The sequence below is a fragment of the Chlorocebus sabaeus genome, chromosome 8 (genome assembly GCF_047675955.1).
Source record: "Chlorocebus sabaeus isolate Y175 chromosome 8, mChlSab1.0.hap1, whole genome shotgun sequence".
NCBI lineage: Eukaryota > Metazoa > Chordata > Mammalia > Primates > Cercopithecidae > Chlorocebus > Chlorocebus sabaeus.
This window is the reverse complement of record NC_132911.1, coordinates 4,403,628-4,424,324: the sequence shown is the minus strand read 5'-3', so window position 1 is coordinate 4,424,324 and position 20,697 is coordinate 4,403,628. Positions and strand designations below refer to the sequence as shown.

Sequence of the window (20,697 nt, the reverse complement as noted above, 5' to 3'; positions counted from 1 at the left end):
TTTCTAAATAGGGGAAAACAAGGGGATTTATTAAAGTTGGAGATTAGTATGTCACTATTTTTTTTTCCCGAAGTTTCCCAGAGTAAAGTCTAGGCATTATAACTGAATCCATAAAGACATATAAAAAACAGAATAATTCCGTGCATTCACCCCAAGGAGGGCTAGACAATGACCACGAAAGCACAGAGATCCATTTTAGAAGCGGAAAATTCTGAAACCTCAAATGCATTTTTAAACGATCACTCACACATGCTAATGGCTTTCATAGGGGCGGAGACTTCTTGCTATCTTTTCGCTCTCTGTGGCTCTCCATGGTTATACAATGGCCCGCGTGTTATATCTTCCTCCTTAAAAAGACCGGGTGCGGTGGCTCATGCCTGTAATCCCAGCACTTTGGGAGGCCGAGGCGGGCGGATGAAGAGATCAAGAGATTGAGACCATCCTAGCCAACACAGTGAAACCCTGTCTCTACTAAAAAATGAAAAAAATTACCCGGGTGTGGCGTGCACCTGTAGTCCCCCTACTTGGGAGGCTGAGGCAGGAGAATCACTTGAACCCAGGAGGCAGAGGTTGCAATGAGCCCAGATGGTACCATCGCGCCACTGCACTCCAGCCTGGCAACAGGATGAGACTCTGTCTTAAAAAGAAAAACCTTAGGTTCCTGCAGGAGAGGGCTGCTCATTTCTCCTGTTGCTGTGGTTCGCCCACCAGCCCGGCCCTTCATCTGGTCATTCTTTTCAGTGCCTCTTACAGCATCCTCAGGTGTCATGGGCACGTAGATCAGGATTACAAATACACAAATCCAATTCTATGTACCAAAAGCCTGTCTATGGGAGAGACACACAAGGGATCATTCTTTCAATGCCTCTTACAGCATCCTTAGGTGTCATGGGCACGTAGATCAGGATTACAAATACACAAATCCAATTCTATGTACCAAAAGCCTGTCTATGGGAGAGTCACACAAGTCATCTTGAATTTCTGAGCTGAAGTCTGTGTGAGGGGAGAGGCTGAGGCTGTGGGTATAGAACAAAGAAGTTGCTGAACTCAGCACTGCATCTTCAAGAAAGCTTCCAGTGTGTCCCTTCAGATGAGAGAGCAGCGTGGTTCTGCACGTGGACCCGCGAGGCGCGGTGGTGAATTAGGTCGACAGACCCGTCTGTGCCAGGATAGTAAGAAGATCTGCCAAGGGCATGTTTGGTGCTATGAGGGTGGGTGGGGCCACAGTCCAGGCTGGATGAGAAATACAAGGAGGTCACATCACAAAGCAAAAGTAAGTCTCTAGGGCCACATACAGGAGCCACAGTGATGGGGAATGACCAGGGAGCAGGGCCTGGAGAAATGAAACGTTGCAAACCCATGAGTCCTCACTGTGACTGTAAAACTGCAGGTAAAAAATTTACCAAAAATCATCATATAACAGCAGTTTTTTTTTTTAATTTGACTTTCAAACAAAAATGCAAATTCTGTGATAATAAATTGCATATTACGTTTATTTTATTTTGTTTCGTTTTATTTTTTTGAGACGGAGTCTCATTCTGTCACCCCGGCTAGAGGGCAGTAGTGAGCTCATCTCACCACAACCTCTGCCTCCCCAGTTCAAGCGATTCTCCTGCCTCAGCCTCCTGAGTAGCTGGGATCACAGACACCCACCACCATGCCCAGCTGATATTTTTTTGTATTTTTAGTAGAGATGGGGTTTCACCACATTGACCGGACTGATCTCAAACTCCTGACCTCAAGTGATCTGCCTGCCTCGGCCTCCCAAAGTGCTGGGATTACAGCCATGAGCCACCATGCCCAACTGGCCACAGATTTTGAGTAAAACTTCTCTTCTTTTAGAGGATAGGTACAGATCGTTCCCAAATCTATAACATGCCAGTTAAGGAATTTTTTTATGTATACTTTAAGTTCTGGGATACATGTGCAGAACGTGCAGGTTTGTTACATAGGTATACACATGCTATTGTGGTTTGCTGTATCCATCAATCCATCATCTATATTAGGTATTTCTTCTAATGCTATCCCTTCCCTAGCCCCTCACCCCACAACAGACCACAGTGTGTGATATTCCCCTCCCCGTGTCCATGTGTTCCCATTGTTCAACTCCCACTTATGGGTGGGAACATGCGGTGTTTGGTTGCCCATTCCTGTGTTAGTTTGCTGAGAATTATGGTCTCCAGCTTCATCCATATCCCTCCAAAGGACATGAACTCATCCTTTTTTATTGCTGCATAGTATTCCATGGTGTATATGTGCCACATTTTCTTTGTCCAGTCTATCATTGATGGGCATTTGGGTTTGTTCCAAGTCTTTGCTATTGTAAATAGTGCCGCAATAAACATACGTGTGTGCATGTGTCTCTGACAAAGGGCTAATATCCAGAACCTACAAGGAACTTAAATTTACAAGAAAAAAACAACCCCATCAAAAAGTGGGCGAAGGAGATAAACAGACACTTCTCAAAAGAAGACATTTATGCGGCCAGCAAGCATAGGCAAAATAGCTCATCATCACTGGCCATTAAAGAAATGCAAATGAAAACCACAGTGAGATACCATCTCACAGCAGTTTCAATGGCGATCATTAAAAAGTCAGGAATTTTTTAATCCTGCCTCTATATCTTACATAATCTGAAATGTGACTTTTTAAATCCTGTGTTATTCTTCTGCAAGAGAGTAACCAGCATTTTTCGAGGCATTATTTTGTGCCAGGTAATGACACTTGCTGCTTGACATGAGAAATGTTGTTTCATGTAAACCTCTTTAAAGATCTTCTAAGATTTTCTTCCCTAAGACCTGGTTCTCAGAGACCCTCTAAGATGACATTGAGGGTGAGGGGACTGGGCTGAGTAACTTACCCCATGCCAGGCCAAATCAGCCACAGAGCTTGCGTTCAAAAGACATCTTCAAGGGCACATCTGCTTTCTCTACTGTCCTCCCCCTAGCTCCAGCTGTGTTGCTCTTTCCTGTGACTGGGGAATGGGAAGACAGGGGCAGGCCATGTGGAGTGCAGAGCCTGGGCTGCAGGCAGAGGAAGCAGTGCAGAAGGCAGGAGTCGGCCGCTTCTCCTCCCAACTGCCTGATGTCCAGCCCCACAGTACAGCACACCCTACTTGCCTCAGTGTTTTCACAAAAGCAAATACACGGATGTGTATTCCTTGTCAATGCATGTCCTTATGTTCAGGTGGGAATCATTTACTCTCCCCTAATGAATTTATTTTCTTTATCCTTCCCGGTGTTTCACTGATGTAGAGGGGAGAAGTGGATACGTGACTTATATACGTCAGTTGGAGATATGCATTTGCAATTTTTTGACACACTTACCAATTAAGAAACTGCACATGGGAGAGGGTGAAATGCCAGCAACTTAAGCTTTGCCCTCATCACTTCACTGGGGCATGAGTTCCCCATTGCTATGGCCACGGAGTTGGGTCCAACCTGATCATTGCTTCCCGAACAGCTAGCCTCACACCTGACTGGTGGGCTGACGGACCTGTGGCCCAGGAAGGAAGGCATCAGGCAGACCCCTTGGTTTATAGAACAAAATACCACTCTGACTATTCTGTTAATTAACAGGAAGCAAATAGCCCTGCACTTGAAGACAGTTAAGCATCTGTTTTCTTTTTGTTAGGCTGAAGATATCTTATAGCTTCTTCTCTTTCCCATATTAGATCTGTTATATCCACTAGATATAGCTTCTAACATAGAAAAAGTTATAGAAAATTGGCACTGAATAAAATTTAGAAGCAATCTTGGTAGAATAGTCTATCTTCTTCATTTTAAAGATGAGGAAGCTGAAATGAAAAATAGTTAAATGACTTGTGCGAGACTCTGTGCCTATGGAAGGCAGAATCACCAAAACATTGTCCTGAGAAAATTGTCTAAAATTTTGTTTAATAGCAATGGATTATGTTTTCTTATGATGAAATTGACTTGGCTAAAGAAACAATGAATGTAAAATGGTTTAATATAACTATGGGTGGGAGAAAGGCTTAAATATATTCTTCAGTCATAGACCATGTTTTAATCTCCTTTTATCTCTGTGTTTGTAAAGGGGTCCAGAGGATATTGTTCATGTAATTGCCCAGATTTCCAAACCAATCACTTTCTTGATATAGAAACTTTTGAGATGACCTTGTCTACTGAATACTTAGAGTGAATTCTCATAAGAATCCTACTGAGCATACGTTAATTTTGTCCCCCGTTAAAGAGGAGGAAACTGGTGCATGGACTGGTGATATGGTGTCTTGCCCAAGGTCAAATAGCTGGCAAGAGACAAAGCTGGGATTTGCACTGAGATATTCTCGCTTAAGTCTGAGCTCAGAAATGCTAAGCGTAAGAGGACTTTAAGTTCTGAGACTTTTTAAAAATTTCTTTTGTGTGCAAGTGTCCATGGATCATTCTTCTCTCATGGCTGTAACTGGTTACTTTTGTCACAGTTTCCCAGTGTAGGAGTGACAACTGATGTGTCTCTTTCCCTGGTGGGAAAAGCGTAGGTGGTGGAGCATTACAGAGGCATTTTGTCCTCTATTCAGTCTAAGTAGAATGATAATTTTATTTGCTTTTAATTTTAAAATAAAATATTCATTACATAAAACACAGAAAATTTTCCATAATAGATAAGCTAGAAACACACTAACACCGACTAAAGAAGTGATTGAATAAATCAGTGAATTTAAAATTTTCTCAAACGTCACTGAAATAAGTGTCTTAATTCATTCATCTGAATCTTTTCATTCTTAATCTTAACTTTACTATTTCTTTAAAAAATATTTGTAGTAATGAGTAAAGGCAGAAGTTTCCTTTTTACTTCCACAAAAAAAAAAAATTGTATGGGTTACGTAATTTTACAAAATAGATTTCGTGATGATTCACAATTGAGTTTCCCTCTAAAACACTTAAATCACTACTTTTCTACTGTGTAAATTCTGTTTATTCAATTTCTATGATTTTTATAGTCATAACAGTTACTATCATTTATAAAATTGTAACCATGACACCAAGCTCTATGTTAGGCACTTGGTATATATTTTTGTTCAATCCTTACAACATCTTGTGATGAAAATGTATATTAGAAACTCTATATCATAGATAAGCAAAACTTCCCAAATTAGTTAAGTGTGAACATCAACACGTTTATTAACTGATGTTGCCAACATTTAATTTCAAATTTTCCGACACCAAATAGTGTCATTACATCTTTATATTTATTTTAGTTTTATAGCATTTTTAAAAGTTAAGACATTCAAAAGCATTAAAAAAAATCCGGGTATGAAGGAAGTAAATGACAGCCAAACGTGAGTAACCTTATTGAATTCTCTCGCAATCTCCTTTGTAATCGATCATTGCCTCCTTCCTTTTATCTTCATGACACCCAAAATTTGGAGTTTATTCCAGAAACTTACTGAACATGCAGATGTACGTTTTCCTAAGGAAAATATTAGCATGTTTTCTTGGGAGACATAGAGATATTTAGAAGCGTGATTGAAGATGAGTGAAAGATGAAGCCATGAATGAAACGTAAAATATCTGTGTAACTGCTGCTCCAGAGAATGTCACTGGAAGAGTGACTGCAAGTAATTTATTCCCCATTTCTGGCCACGACCAGTGGTGAGAATGTGAGTATTTTCCCATTCGGCACCTTCTCCTCTCTAGACATGTGCAAACATGTGTTTACTCCCCTACCTCCAGTACTCTTGTTAGCATGCAAACTCTGGCAAGCCTCCTTGTCTCTTTGGATGTCTAGAAATAGCAGGTCGTAGGAATTGGAGGCACTTAAGTGGTGTCTGTGACTGATGACGGAAGACATAGAGCCTGGCTCACCTGCGCCCACTCCCCCAGGGCAGTCTGCCTGACAGCTCGTCCTGGGGCTGGGGGTATTCAGAGTCCTTGAGTTTCAGGCGCCTCTGTAGCACTTCCTGTGTCGTCCATCCCACCTGTCACCTGGTCTCTGACGAGACACCGCCTTATGAGATGACATCTCAGCCCCAGGGCTCATCTCCAGGAGAGACTTGGTTGCCCTTTCTTCATTTGTTTAATTAGATTGTTTAATATGTAAGAATCAATACACATATGTGTATTTTTATCCACTCAATCGTCTTCCTTTCTGGTTTACATAACTTTTTTGAGATCATTCTTTTTTGTATATTTGTAAAGAACCTCCTTAAGTAACTGTTTTTTAAATTAATCTTATTATTGGAAGTTCACCTTTCAGCCAAGTTGGTGATAAGGAGTGTGTTGATACAATACCTGAGACATTTGAAAATCTGTAAATATTTTCTCTTCCTTCTCACATAAAATAGCCTCTTTGCTGAATAAACATACTAAGCAGAACATACTTTTCCCTTCTGTCCAGGGCTCATAGTGCTGTTGGTCCATGCTACCACAAAAGGGTTTTGTCATGCTACCAAAAAAGACAAAACTAACTTTCATTTGTATTTCCTGAAACATAATCCGCTTGTTCTTCTGGGTTTGTGTACAGAATTCTTCTGGTGTTGTTAGTGTTAATTCTGTGAGGTGACGTGTTCCTATTATTCTCATACAACTTTATTTCATTTATGGGGGCCATAATGAAGCACTTTTAACTTCATTCTCAGACACTTTAGTCAGTCGTAAAAGTGTATCTTCCATTATTTTTCTAATTATTGATTCTGCACCCATAATTATTTCTCAACAAACTTCAATATCTTTTGCTTTCATCTAGAGAATCTATAATTTTCTCTCGTCATCTTTGCATCTTTTGTTCCTTCAAAGTTTCAGCACAGTCATTCCACACATCTTTGGTTGATTGATGTAAATGTTAATTCTGTATTTTATCACATCTAATGATGTTCTGGTTTATTCTGTATCAGTTATTGTACTGCGACTTTTAAATTCCCAGTCTCTCATTTTTTAATACTTACTCTACCCTCTTTCATACATCTGAGAGCAGATGTCAATAATTTAGTGAGATCTGCTTGTGATGCTTGGGTTGCTTTATTTCAGGGGTAATAGAAATTCTCCTGAAATTCTCACTAGCTTATTCTCCCATTTTATGCACGAAAAAAAAATTTTTGTTGACTGTTTCTCCATCACTGTTTTGTTTGCTTACTTTCCTGGTGCACTGGTTAATCTTTGTTGTTCTGCTGTAAGTATTTTATATCTCTGCCAACTTCACTGGCATTTGGACGGGTTTTGCTTCAGAAATTTTCCTTGCCACATTTGTCACTATCATTTTCACATGACTCCCAACTTGCTACTCACCTGGAATTTAATGAATCTCACCTTACTCCTCAAGCATCCACAATTTCTTCATCTAAGTATTTAGTCAAAACCACACTTCTTAAGAGGAACAAAATACTACCACTGCAATAGGGAAGGAAGTGTACAGGTGATAAAATGTGTCGGGAATTCAAAAGATAAGAGGTCATTTTAGATAAAATTGGAGTTAGAAATTGCAGAGTCAGACAGAAGATGGATGAGTTTTTCCTGGTTGTAAAGACTCGTGAGATTTGCAATAACAGAATACTTCAAATGGTGGCAGATAGTGGCTTGGTCTGGCAGGCATGACAAAGTTTTTATGAAGGGTCACCACGAGGACAATAATGAACACAACTGCCATTGATCAGGTGTTTGCTGGATGCCGACAAGAAGTACTAACCTTGCCTGCATCGCATTGTTTAATCCTAGAAACCTCATGGGGAAATCAGCATCATTCTCATTTATGGGTAAGACAGAAGGTTAAACAATTCTTTCAAGACTCTCATTGAGTAAGCAGCAAAGCCCAGACTCCCTCTTTTATCAATGTGATTGTACTTGTTCATTTAAAAAATGCTTTAAAAAAATGTTTAACTAATATATAATAATGGCACCTATTTATGGGGTACATGTTTCAATACTGGTATACAAGGGGTCATTGATCCAATCATGGTAATCAACATATTCATCACTTCAAATATTTATCATTTATTTGTGTTGGAGACATTTAAATTCCTGTTTTCTTGCTCTTTTGAAAGACACAGCAAATTGTTGTTGACGATAGTCACCCTGCAGTGCTGTCAAACGCTGGAACTGATTCCACCTATGTAACTGGACTTTCGTACCCCAAACCAACCTCTTCTTGTCCACCCCAACCCCGCCTCCATGTTGTCACTTACATGTGGAAACTTAAAAAGTTGACCTCATCCAAGTAGAGAGTTGAACAGTAGCTACCAGGGGCTAAGAGGAGTGTGTCGAGGAGGGGAGGAGGGGGTGGGGGCTAGGAGGAGTGTGTTTTGGGTGGCAGGGGGAGATGGAGGGCAAGGAAAGAGGGGGGCTGCTTTTTATACCATTTTCAAACTACAGGTGGGCTGAGACAGAGAAAAGTAAGCCAGGTCTTCTCGGGAATCCTTTCCAGTGGATGGGGGGGAATCCTTTCCAGCTTCTTTGGCTATCTTGAGCTGAGACTAATTCTCTCTGTAGCAGGGCAGCACAAAGAGAATTACGGGAATTTATGTACCATTTAAAGCTGACAGAAGGGACTTGGCAGGGCCCTGAGGGTGGGGATGTCAGTAATACTTAAACTTCCAGAGAACCATCTGGGAGATTTTAGCATGAAACACCAAGTTTCTTGACTTCCTGCCATCTGATGCCGTCCCAAGACTGCTGTGAATTTCACTGCCTGGGCAAACTGTGTTTTCCTACTCTGAATCACTAGCAGCTTTGACTTTGTGTAGCACAGGCTGGTAGTCATAGAGTTACATGCGAAATAATGTATGAATCCTCTTCTTAATAGCAGTACATTGAATTGTAGTTTATGAGAGACTCCTAGTGTTTATATGTGGGGCTAAATATCTCAAATAAAGCAAGGATAACCCAGAATTAATGATATATATTTCTAACTCCCTTTTTTTTTTTTTTTTTTTTTTTTGAGTGTTCAAAGTGTGAACTTTCTTTTTTCTCGGTTGGAATCAAATCTTTGTAATTTCATACTGGATGTTGTGGGCTATTGGTATGTGTTGCATACAGATATAAAGGCTTCTATGTGTATTTTTGGTTAATTTATTAGATTTTAGTTTTAGAGCAGTTTGTACAGCAAAGTTAATCAGAAGACATAGTTTCCCTATACCTGCTGCCCCCACACATGCACAGTCTCCCCGCTGCGAACATCCCAACCAGAGCGTTGCATTTGTTACAATTGATGAACATGCATTCATGCCGAATTACCAAAGTTCATAGTGCACGTTAGGGCTCACTCCTGCTGCTCTTTACTCTATGGATTTGGGCAACTGTATGAAGTCAGTGTCCACCATTGTAACATCACACAGAGAGTTTCACTGTCCTAAAAATCCTCTGTGCTCCTGCTCTCCATCCCTCCCTCCTCTAACCCCTAACAGTCACTAATCTTTTTACTCTCTCCATAGTTCAGCCTTCTCCAAGATGTCATGCAGTTGAAATCTTACGACACGTTGCCTTCTAAAACTGGCTTGTTTCACTTGGTAAAATACATTCAGTTTTCCCCATGTCTTCTCATGGCTTGATAGCTCATTTCCTTTCAGCCCTGAATAATATTCCATTGTCTGAATGTACCACAGTTTATCCATTCACCTGCTGAGGGACATCTTGGTTGCTTCCTAATTTTGGCGATTATAAGTAAAGTTGCTATAAACACACACGTGCAGGTGTTTGTGTGGACGTGGACATCCTTTTTTTTTTTTTTTTTTTTTTTTTTGAGATGGAGTCTCGCTCTGTCTCCCAGGCTGGAGTGCAGTGGTGCGATCCTGGCTCACTGCAAGCTCCACCTCCTGGGTTCACGCCATTCTCCTGCCTCAGCCTCCTGAGTAGCTGGGAATACGGGCGCTCGCCACCGCGCCCGGCTAATTTTTCTGTATTTTTGGTAAAGACAGGGTTTCACTGTGTTAGCCAGGATGGTCTCGATTTCCTGACCTCGTGATCTGCCAGCATCAGCCTTCCAAAGTGCTGGGATTTGTGTGGACATACGTTTTCAGCTGTTGGTGGTAAATTCCAAGATATGTGATTATTTCATTATTTGATAAGAATATATTTGGTTTTGTGAGAAGCTTCCAAGGTATCTTCCAAAGTGACTGTACCATTTTGTATTCCCATCAGCAATGACTGTAGTATGTGTTTCTCTGTAGGAAATTTACATGTATATTTATCCAGTCTCTATGGTAGATATATTTAGGCAGGTTGTTGCGTTATCATTAATTATATTTTTAGTTGTTTTATGATTGGCCCTTACAACCTCAGGTGAAAACAACTAAAATTATTTGATAATTTTTACATTCTAAGAAAGTGTGAACTTTCTTTTAAAATGTGTGATCGTTCTTCTTGCAACAGTGTTAATAGTTTCCAGACGTAAACTTGTTATCATGTTTTTTACGAGGAAATTCACAGTTTGAAAGGCCTTTCTTCTGATACATAATTTGAAATGGAATGAATCAGATACATTATAGCCTCAGATTTCCAGTGTTCCTTCCTGTGTGTTCTAAGTTGTCATTGCTAACCCATTAATTTCAAACCTACAGTTATTAATTAAAGCATTTGTAAAATATCTTATTCCAAGACGTAGGGCCTTTGTACTGATTTATATTGTGCTGTCAGTTCTAAATCTTGGAAAATTATAAAATCTTTCTCCTATTCATTTTCCTGCCATCACAGTTTCTTACACAAACATGTTATTCAGAAAAACAAATGTGGTTTACTGAAGAACATCAAAAGGAAAAATTAAAAAAAAATATTGCTATCAAGGAAGAAACCCAATGATGCCTACATTTTTCTCAGGGTGTGTATGTATGTGTGTGTGCGCATGTGTGTGTGTGAGCGTGTGTGTATGAGCGTGTGTGTGTGACAGTGTGTGTGAGACAGCGTGTGTGTGAGCGTGTGTGTGTGACAGTGTGTGTGAGACAGCGTGTGTGTGAGCGTGTGTGTGTGACAGTGTGTGTGTGAGCGTGTGTGTCAGCATGTGTGTGTGACAGCGTGTGTGTGAACGTGTGTGTGTGTGTGTGAGAGCATGTGTGTGTGACCGTGTGTGTCAGCGTGTGTGTCAGCGTGTGTGTCAGCGTGTGTGTGCGTGTGTGTGAGCGTGTGTGTGTGAGCGTGTGTGTGAGCATGTATGTGTGTGAGCGTGTGTGTGTGCGCGTGTGTGAGCGTGTGTGTGTGTGTGCGTGTGCACATGCACAGAGGGAAAGATCATAGCGATCAATTGATATATTGGGATTATTTTGGTTTAATTGAATCAGGAGAAGTGGTCTCTTTATTTGAATGGACCCATATCGAATGAATTTTTTTTCAGTAAATTGAAATTATATAGTATATTTTATTTTTGATTTTTGGGAAATGTTTTCGTTTTGTTTATAAATTAATATTTTATCAAGGAAAATATATATTATTTGAATCAAAGTAACAACAGTATTTCTTTCCTGAAAAATCATTTATATACTTGAAAATCATTTATGTACTTATTGAGTCATTCTTATCATCTTGCAATATTCTCCATTAAAAGAAAAAAATCCTGACACATTCTTACTTCATTCATGTTAGTTAAGATATCTCAGAGATCTCCAGAACAACTTATTCCACTTCCTCACATCGCCTTCTGCCAATCCAGTTTAGCGCTTCTTCCATCCCTACAACTCTGCTGTTCTTTCTTGCCGTGGTTATCCATGTCCTCCCTCCAGTCAAGTCCACACGTCTCACCTTAGAGCTCATCTAACTCACATTCTTAGTAGCATTCAACACATTTGATCACTCCCTCCTTCTTAAGATCTTTAGTTTTATGGATTTTTCACAAAACACCATATTCTTGGTGTCCTCCCTATCATTGATTCTTCTTTGTCGTTTCTTCCTCAGTTCCTTGACCTCTAGATATGAAAGAGACTGCAGCTCATCCTCATTCCTCTTCCTTTCATGTGCCTTCCTTGGATACTCTGACAGAGTCTTAGTATTTTAGGTGGCATCTATGGTTAGGGACCCCCATTTATGTGTATTGAGTCCTGAATCTTTCCTGAGCTCCACACTGTTTTTTCTAAATGCTCACTGGACACCTTGGCTTGACGTACCATCTAGAAATGTCTAAAAGTCATGCAAAGCTTAGCAGACGTCAATATGGCTAGCAAGAGTGCCCAGCACTTACCTCCTTCATAAAGAAGAACCGAAATGACAAGTAGATAAGTACAGTGTCTAGGCGAGAACACTGTAGTGAAGCAACAGAGAAAAGAAGACCCTCTGAGGCATGGAAACTCAAGACGACAGCATAAAGATGAATGTGAAGTGCCAGGATAGGATCTGTTCAGTGCCAAGAATGGACTTCTCATTGTAAGGAGAAGGTAAGTGGGAGATCCCCAGCAGGCCACTTTCCCAGCCCAGATGCCTGCATTCAGAGCTTCAGAAAAGCCTCACAGTCCTCACAGGCCCAGAGCCAAGGGTAAGGAGCTGCCTGGAGTCCACATGGCTGTATTGCTCCAGGGAGAGAATTCACGCCAGGTTCCTCTCTCATTCCCTGGGCCTCAGGCTGCTGCAGCATGGTGCCATTTTCAGGACAGAACAAATATCAGAGTACATCCTGCCCATGGGGTCAGTAGCCCCTGCATCTCCACATCTTGAGAACCCAGCCATCATCCCACCACAGCCAAGCAGAAGGGTGCAAGGCCATGACCCCAGCTGGACTCAGTGGCACAAACGTGAACCCAGCACTCAAGCACATGAAGTAACCTACACCACAGGTGGTCTAGCAGCGTCGGGAGGCCACTCTCAAGACAGAGGGAGCCAAAGTGCATGCTCCCCAGGGCCTGAGAGTTGAATTCCTGAGGCCCGTCACCAACAACCACCTGGCTGTATGCCTCTTGCAGACCAAAGACTGGCCTTTTGGGTACTGCTGCCACCAGTGAACACTCCCCACCCCCCAAGCAGTGGAATTGCTGAATGCCCACACATGCTTCCCGGGGACCCAAGGACCGGCCCACCTGAGGCCAACCACTGCCACAAAACTTGTTCCTCTGAGAAGCAGAGATGCCACATGTGACCTTCTGTATCCCCAAAACAAGCCCACCCAGAAGTCTCCGTCTGCAGTAGAGTTGAACCAACGCTTCCAGAAACACCCGCAGCCAAGGCTACTCAGGCAGCCACCAAAACTGCAGACATTGATTACAACCAAATAAATAACATGAAGACCACACCACTGTACTCATGCAGAATACAAACCAAGGCGCCCTACCCAACTGACACTCTGAGACACATCTACAGGAAAAAGGTTTTCACTACTAAAACTACCCTCTAAAATTAGGAGCAATTGTGTTTTGTCAGGTGTATAGATATCAATGTAGGAATACAAGAAATGTCTAAAAAGCAAAAATCATGACACCCACAAAGGAACAAAATCATTTTCTAATACCAGATCCCAAAGAAAAGGACAGCTACAAAATGCCTACATGTTTTTAAAAATAATGATCTTAAAGATATGCCATGAAAATCAGTAAAATAAAAAGAGACAATTCAAAAAAGTTAGGAATAACAATTCATGATCTGAATGAGAAATTCAACAAAGAGATATTACACAAAAAGAACTAAGCAGAAATCTTGAAACTGAAGAATAAAATGAATAACATTTAAAAAATAAAATCAAGAGCTTCAACAACAGACTAGATCAAGATGAAAAAAGAATTTCTGAACTTGGTGACAGGATTTTTGTAATAAGCCAATCAGACAAAAATAAAAGAATAAATAAGAATAAAGAATGCCTACAAAATGTGTAGAACAAAATGTAGTGGACAAATATTCCCATTATGGGAATTCTAGAAGGAGAAGACTTCAGAAAAGGTGTAGGATATCTGTATAATAAAATAATAGCTGAAAACTTCTTAAATTTTTGGAGAAATATGTACATTCAGACCCAGGAAGCTCAAAGATCACCAAACAGACCCAATGCCAAAGATGTTCTCCAAAGAGCATTATAATCAAACTGTCAAAGTCAAAGACAATTCTTCCTTCTATTCTAGTGATTTTGTAATTTTCCCAAGAAAAAGAAAAATAAATATTTGAGGTTATGGATATCACAATTATCCTGATTTGATCCTTAGACTTTGTATAAATGTATCAAAGTACCACATATACCCCCAAAATATCCACAACCTGATATAGCAATATAATATACATATTTAAATACTTCAAAGACAAAAAGAAGTCTAAAAACAGCAAGAGAAAACAGTCAAGTCAAATATAAGCAAAAAGCCCTCAGACTAACATTAGATTTCTCAGCAGAACCCTTACAGGTTAGGGGAGAACAGAGTGATATAATGAAAATGCTGAAAGAAAAAAGAAAAAACAAAAAGTCAGCCAAGAATACTCTACCCAGCAAAGCTATACATTAGAGATGAAACAGAAATAAAATTATTCCCAGATGAGGAAAAGCTAATAAAAATTTATCACTACTGGAATGGTCCTACAAGAAATGCTCATAGGAGCCCTTCATCCGAAAGTGAAAGGATGATAACCACCATCGTGAAGACACACAGTACAGTAATATTCACTGGTAGAGCAGACAAACAAATGAGAAAGAAATAAAACCATATCACTACGGAAAACCACCAAACCACAAAGATAACCAAGAAGAGCATGAGAATGGAACAAAGGATGTGCAAAACAACCAGAACAGAATTAACCAAGTGACGATATAATTTAAAAAGCTATATCCAAGTATATACTGCCTTTCAGAAACTTGCTGCACCTGTAAAGACACACGTAGACCAAAACTGAAGACATGACAAGAGATTGTCCATGCAAACAGAAACCAAAAACTAGCAGGAAGAGCTCTACATATATCAAATCACATGGACTTTAAGTGAAAAAAATGTGAAATAGCTGGGTATGTTGTCCCTGTAATCCTAGATACCTAGAAGGGTGAGACATGAGAAAGCTTAAACCCAGGAGACAGAGGTTGCAGTGAGCTGAGATTGCACCACTGCACTCCAGCCTGGGTGACAGAGCAAGACTGTGTCTAAATAAATAAATAAATAAATGCAAAGGAAGATGAAAAAAATGTAAAATGAGACAAAGACAAAAATAATGTATAATAATTATAAACATATATGCACCGAACACCAGAGATCCCAGATATACAAAGCAAACATTACTGAAGGGAGAGAGAGACCCCAATATAATATTAGATGTGGACTTTAACATCCTGCTGCTCTCAGCATGGAACAGATTATCTAGACAGAAAATTAATAAAGAAGTGCTAAACTGTATTGTAGACCAAATGGACCTAACAAACATTTATAGAGCATTTCATCCAACAGCTGCAGAATACACATTTTTCTCATCAGCACATGAATATTCTTCAGGACTGATCGTATGTCATCCCACAAAACAAGAATCAATACATTTTTTAAAAGTCAAAATTATATCAAGTATCTTTTTTGACCACAACAGATAAAATTAGAAATAAATAACAAGAGAAGCTTTGGAAACCGTGCAAATACATTGAAATTAAACATGTTCCTGAGTGTCCAATGGGCCTGTGAAGAAATAGACCAATGGGTCTGTAAAGAAATTAAGAAGAAAATTTAAAAATAATTCTTTTTTTTTTTTTGAGTTGGTCGGAGTCTCACTCTGTTGCCCAGGCTGGAGTGCAGTGGTGTGATCTCGGCTCACTGCAACCTCCACCTCCCAGGTTCAAGCGATTCTCCTCCCTCAGCCTCCCGAGTAGCTGGGGCTATAGGCATATGCCACCATGCCCAGTTAATTTTTGCATTTTTAGTAGAGACGGGGTTTCACTCTGTTTACCAGGCTGGTCTTGAACTCCTGACCTCGTGACCCACCCACCTTGGCCTCCCAAAGTACTGGGAAATAAAAATAGAAACACAACATACCAAAACCTATGAGATACAGTAAAAGCAGTGCTAAGAGGGTATTTTACAGCATAAACACCTGTATCAAAACAGTAGAAAGATTTCAAATAAACACTCCTAGCTCTGTGGCCTGGAGGAGTTGATGTTCCGCGAGTTCTTGTAGGGTGAGGCCAGTGCTTCCCTCCACGGACAAGTCACGTGGTGTCTGCCCTCAGTGCTTACAGGGAGCTCTGCAGGGCAGGCAGAACAGCAAACCAACCAAAAGCATCAACCCTGGGAATATTATGAAGGGGACAGGCAGGATTTTGGCAAAGCGACTGGCTTTCTCGGACAGAGTGGGCTGTGGAACCATGGCTGAGGGAGGAACATTAAGCAGGGACTTAAGAAAAATGGCAAGAATAGAAATCCAAACATGCATGTTCTCACTTACAAGTGAGAGCCGAACAATGAGAACACATGGACACAAGGAGGGGAACAACCCACACTGGGGCCTGTTAGGAGAGCTTTAGGAAAAAGAGCTAATGCATGCTGGGCTTAATACCTAGGTGATGGGTTGACAGGTGCAGCAAACCACCATAGCATGTGTTTACCTATGTCCCAAACCTGCACATTCTGCACATGTACCCTGGAACTTAAAAACAAATAATAAAATAATTATATATATATATGTGTGTGTGTGTGTGGGTGTATATATATGTGTGTGTGTGTATATATATGTGTATATATGTATATGTGTGTATATGTGTGTGTGTGTGTGTGTGTGTGTGTGTATATATATATATAGAGAGAGAGAGAAATATGGAGCATCCAGTTCCAGGGACAGCTGAGGGAGTCCATGCAAGACATAAGGAAGGTGCATATGTTGGAGGAACTAAAACCATTTTGGCTCAATGTCATTGAAGTTGCTCACAACTTGAAACGTATTATCCTTTTGTCTTCACTTTTCATTGGCATCTCTGGCTCTCTTTTACTATGAAAGAATTGCATGCTTGGTTAAAAATATATGTATGTCTATTTTACAGCTGCATATATGCATAAAATGCCATATCCTCTGACAAACTAAAAGCTGTCTATGCAAGACCAAGGCTGCATTTTCTGTTTTTACTGAGCATCAACAGCATGGAGTAAAGATGTGTATTTGACAACAGGACCGGCTGATTGTTGAGATGAAATACTGACAAAGAGTTTCTGTGTCTACCTTTGCCTTGGCTTGAAAGAATTACAGAATGGCCCTTTTTCCACCCCTAATGAGAGCCCATTCATACAGTGTGAATCCTATCCGTACTCATTACAAATCGGCCAAACATGACACCCAAACCTCAATGAATTATCATCGCTTCCCACCAGAATTGTAAGCAGGTCAGCACTGGGTTCACGTGTCAGAAAGGAAACTACCAGGTCTCAATGATGATTCTTCAGTTTTAAAATTATCTGATTATCAGATGATGGTCACTTACAAACTGATTCATGAGAAACAAAAACAATAGAAATAAAAATATCAGGTGCTACGTTTCACACGCAGTATTTACACTGGTTTGCAACAGCTGTCAACCTCGATACCTGTGTCAAATCAGATTGCTGAAATAATGTGTTCATACAAACACTGCAATTTGAAATAGTAGGTTTTTAAAAATAAATCATAATGACTGTGTTACTAATTTTTGTAAGAATTTCAAGTAGCAAATTTAATGTATTCCTTATTGGCATTGCTTGGAAAAGCACGTTTTTAGAGCCTGTTGGAACTGTGGACATGGACTTGGGTATTAGTGGGAAGTCTGTCTTCCCTATGCTACCATGTACTCTTTTCTTTCAAGCTTAACAAATAGGCATTTGGTACTTTTCTACGCTGTTTCAGAATTTCTGTTTCATTCTAACATAGAGCTTATTAAAATGTACTTCCAATATTATGGTTTCTGTTCCTCCTGTCCCATCCCTCTTCCTCCTTCCTTTCTCACACCCTCTGCATCTTTCTGGTTACATCTCTCTCTCTCTCACTTATATATCCATCTATCTGTGTATCATCTGTCATTTTTCCATCCGCCCATCCATCCATCCAGTCTATCATCTATTTACTATCTGTCATCTATCTATCTATCTATCTATCTATCTATCTATCTATCTATCTATCTATCTATCTATCTATCTGTCTGTCTGTCTGTCTGTCTATCTATCTATCCATCCATCTATCCATCCATCCATCTATCTATCTATCTATCTATCTATCTATCTATCTATCTATCTGTCTATCTATCTATCTATCTGTCTGTCTGTCTATGTCTGTCTATCTATCTATTATCTAATCTGTCTATATCTTCTAATCTTCTACCATCCATCGAATCTATCATCCATCTATCATTCCTCTAATTATCATCATGTATTTATCTTCTTTAATTTTTTCTCCATACTACCCAGGGTTCTAACCTAACTTTTCCTTCCTCATAGTATTGGCCACCAAAGGAAGCATTTCTTCTTTCAGGAGAAAAAGATCTTGTACGCTACAGAAAGAAGTTAATAGATTATAATATACTGGCACATCAAACATAAACCAGTGTTGTACAGATGTCTCGGTGCTGGTCATCATGACAAAGTATTGTTTGTAAAAAACAAACAAAAAACTTATAGGCTTTGCAAGACTTTGTATCCTCATAAAGTCTTTTGGGGTGTTAATATGGATAATTACATGAAATATGCATATAGAACTTTATATTTATTGCAGGGCATTCTGGGTCTGGCCAAAATATGTGTCATTAACTATAACCAACATTTATTTTGCTTATATTGATTTAGTTATTGGTTAATCCAAACACTCAAACACTGAAAATGTTAAAGTAAACATTTAGTAGATATTTGACTTAAAGTGGAGTAGAGGTTAAATTTCATTTTTAGAGGTGAAAATACTTAAGTTGGGGGTACTAGCAATTCTGAATTTCATAAAATCCTGTAATGCCAGGCTATCAAATGTATGGATTTATCCATGTAACTACTTAAAGCAGCTCTGGGATCATTTGACATTGGTATTAAGGAGCAAAATTTAACACTATAACTAGATATTACGATATTTATTAAAAGTCATGGGAAGTACCTACTGTTCTAAGTCACTGTTTTGTACCTTGTATTTAGGTCATCAAGCTTGCCTTTGAAGAATTTGAGCTGGAGCGAGGCTATGACACCCTGACGGTCGGTGATGCTGGGAAGGTGGGAGACACCAGATCGGTCTTGTACGTGTGAGTATGTTCTTGAGCTTCCTCTCCTCTTTTGCATGCAGTGTGGGTCATGGTGGATGGAGATGAGATTCTACTACTGGCTTGCAATTCAGCCTCAGGTGTTTGGTTAGTGCCATTTATGACTAATCTAGTGGTCTGCAATCTGATTTCATATGCGAACAAAATATGAGTATAATTTAGGATTATATTTTGTCTGTTTCAATTGTTTTCCTTCATTAAAAATATGTTTACGGCAAAAATTAGTACACTCATGAGGTAGCAAAAAATAATAAATTTTTCAAATCAACTCCCCCTTTTTTTTTGAGACAGAGTCTCACTCTATCACCCAGTCTGGAATACAGTGGTCCGATCTCGGCTCACTGCAACCTCCACCTCCCAGGTTCAAGCAATTCACCTGCCTCAGCCTCCTGAGTAGCTGGGATTACAGGTGTGCGCCATCATGCCAGGCTAATTTTTGTATTTTTAGTAGAGACGGGGTGTCTCCATGTTGGCCAGGCTGGTCTCGAACTCCTGACCTCAGGTGATTTGCCCGCTTCAGCCTCCCAAAATTCTGGGATTACAGGTGTGAGCCACCACGCCCAGCCAACCCCCCTTTTTTAACTCTCTCCTCTGCTTCCCTGTGATGTTACATTATCAGGGTTTTTAAAGAAGTGCAGATGCTTTCTAGTTTGGGAAATATAGGTCTTTTTTGGAATAATGTCATACAGCTTTCCACGCTTTCTGTAAAACTTCATGATAAAGTAACAGACATCACGGGGAAAAGTGTTGGGGGTGACTCAGTGTACCTCTGAAGAACTCTGTTTCCAGAGTCTTAGCAAGAATGGTGACAGCCCATGCTCTGAACTTTTGCAGACTGATCCCACTTCTCAGTTTTTACCAGGATCACACACTGTTCTGCAGCCCTATGACCTGGGCATCCGCTTTAGCTACGTCCAGAGAGAGGGCCTCAAAGACAGTTTCTGTCCGTTTTATCAGACCTGGTGTATCAGAATTAGGAAAATGATTTGGGGGTGTACTTCCTCTATGTTTTTAGCAGAAAGGAAATACCCGCCTCATCTGCCTTTGCCACTCCACAGATAGCTTCTCTTCATGATATAGATCTTGAAACCACTAAACCAGAGCATCTTTCATTACTGGAAAGTGTTCTGCAGGTGTTCATCTTGGTTTCTTTGTCTTCTTATATACTACTGAAGATGCCTCTTCATCTGTGAGGAAGCTCGCCCCTGGTAGCATCCCATATTTCTATGCAAAAAAAAAGGTGCAGTCTATTATACTCACCTTATCCCCTTATTTATTGATTACTTATGAGACAATTCACACATTGAAAAAGCTCTAGCCAACTATTCTGTATATTCCCTTAAAAATCGATACAGCCAGAATAGGACTCCACCAGGAACGTGCCTCCTTCCTTCATTGTATCTTGAACACTTTGCGAGAGAACACGTACTTCTAGCTTATCTTCCTGCTGGCCTATTCCAACTATTACTAATCATCATAATTGAAATTATGTTGCTGGACCACAACTTATGATAATAATGATGAGGACAACACTAGTAATATCATAGCTAACTTTTATGTATCTCTTACGCACCATGCACTGTGTTAAATGCATAATACATTTTACCTTATCCGACCTTTACTATAATC

At 40.0% G+C, this 20,697-nt stretch overlaps 1 protein-coding gene across 2 annotated transcripts in view; it reads left to right on the top strand.

Annotated features, from left to right (window-relative positions):
- The window catches only part of CSMD1 (CUB and Sushi multiple domains 1), a 1,948,922-nt gene that overhangs the window by 1,395,379 nt on the left and 532,846 nt on the right, over positions 1 to 20,697 (top strand). For both annotated transcript variants that reach the window (XM_073017922.1, XM_007961594.3), the window contains exon 11: positions 18,947 to 19,050. In XM_073017922.1, coding sequence (XP_072874023.1) covers positions 18,947 to 19,050 — 104 coding nt within the window. The remainder of the gene's footprint in view (positions 1 to 18,946; positions 19,051 to 20,697) is intronic.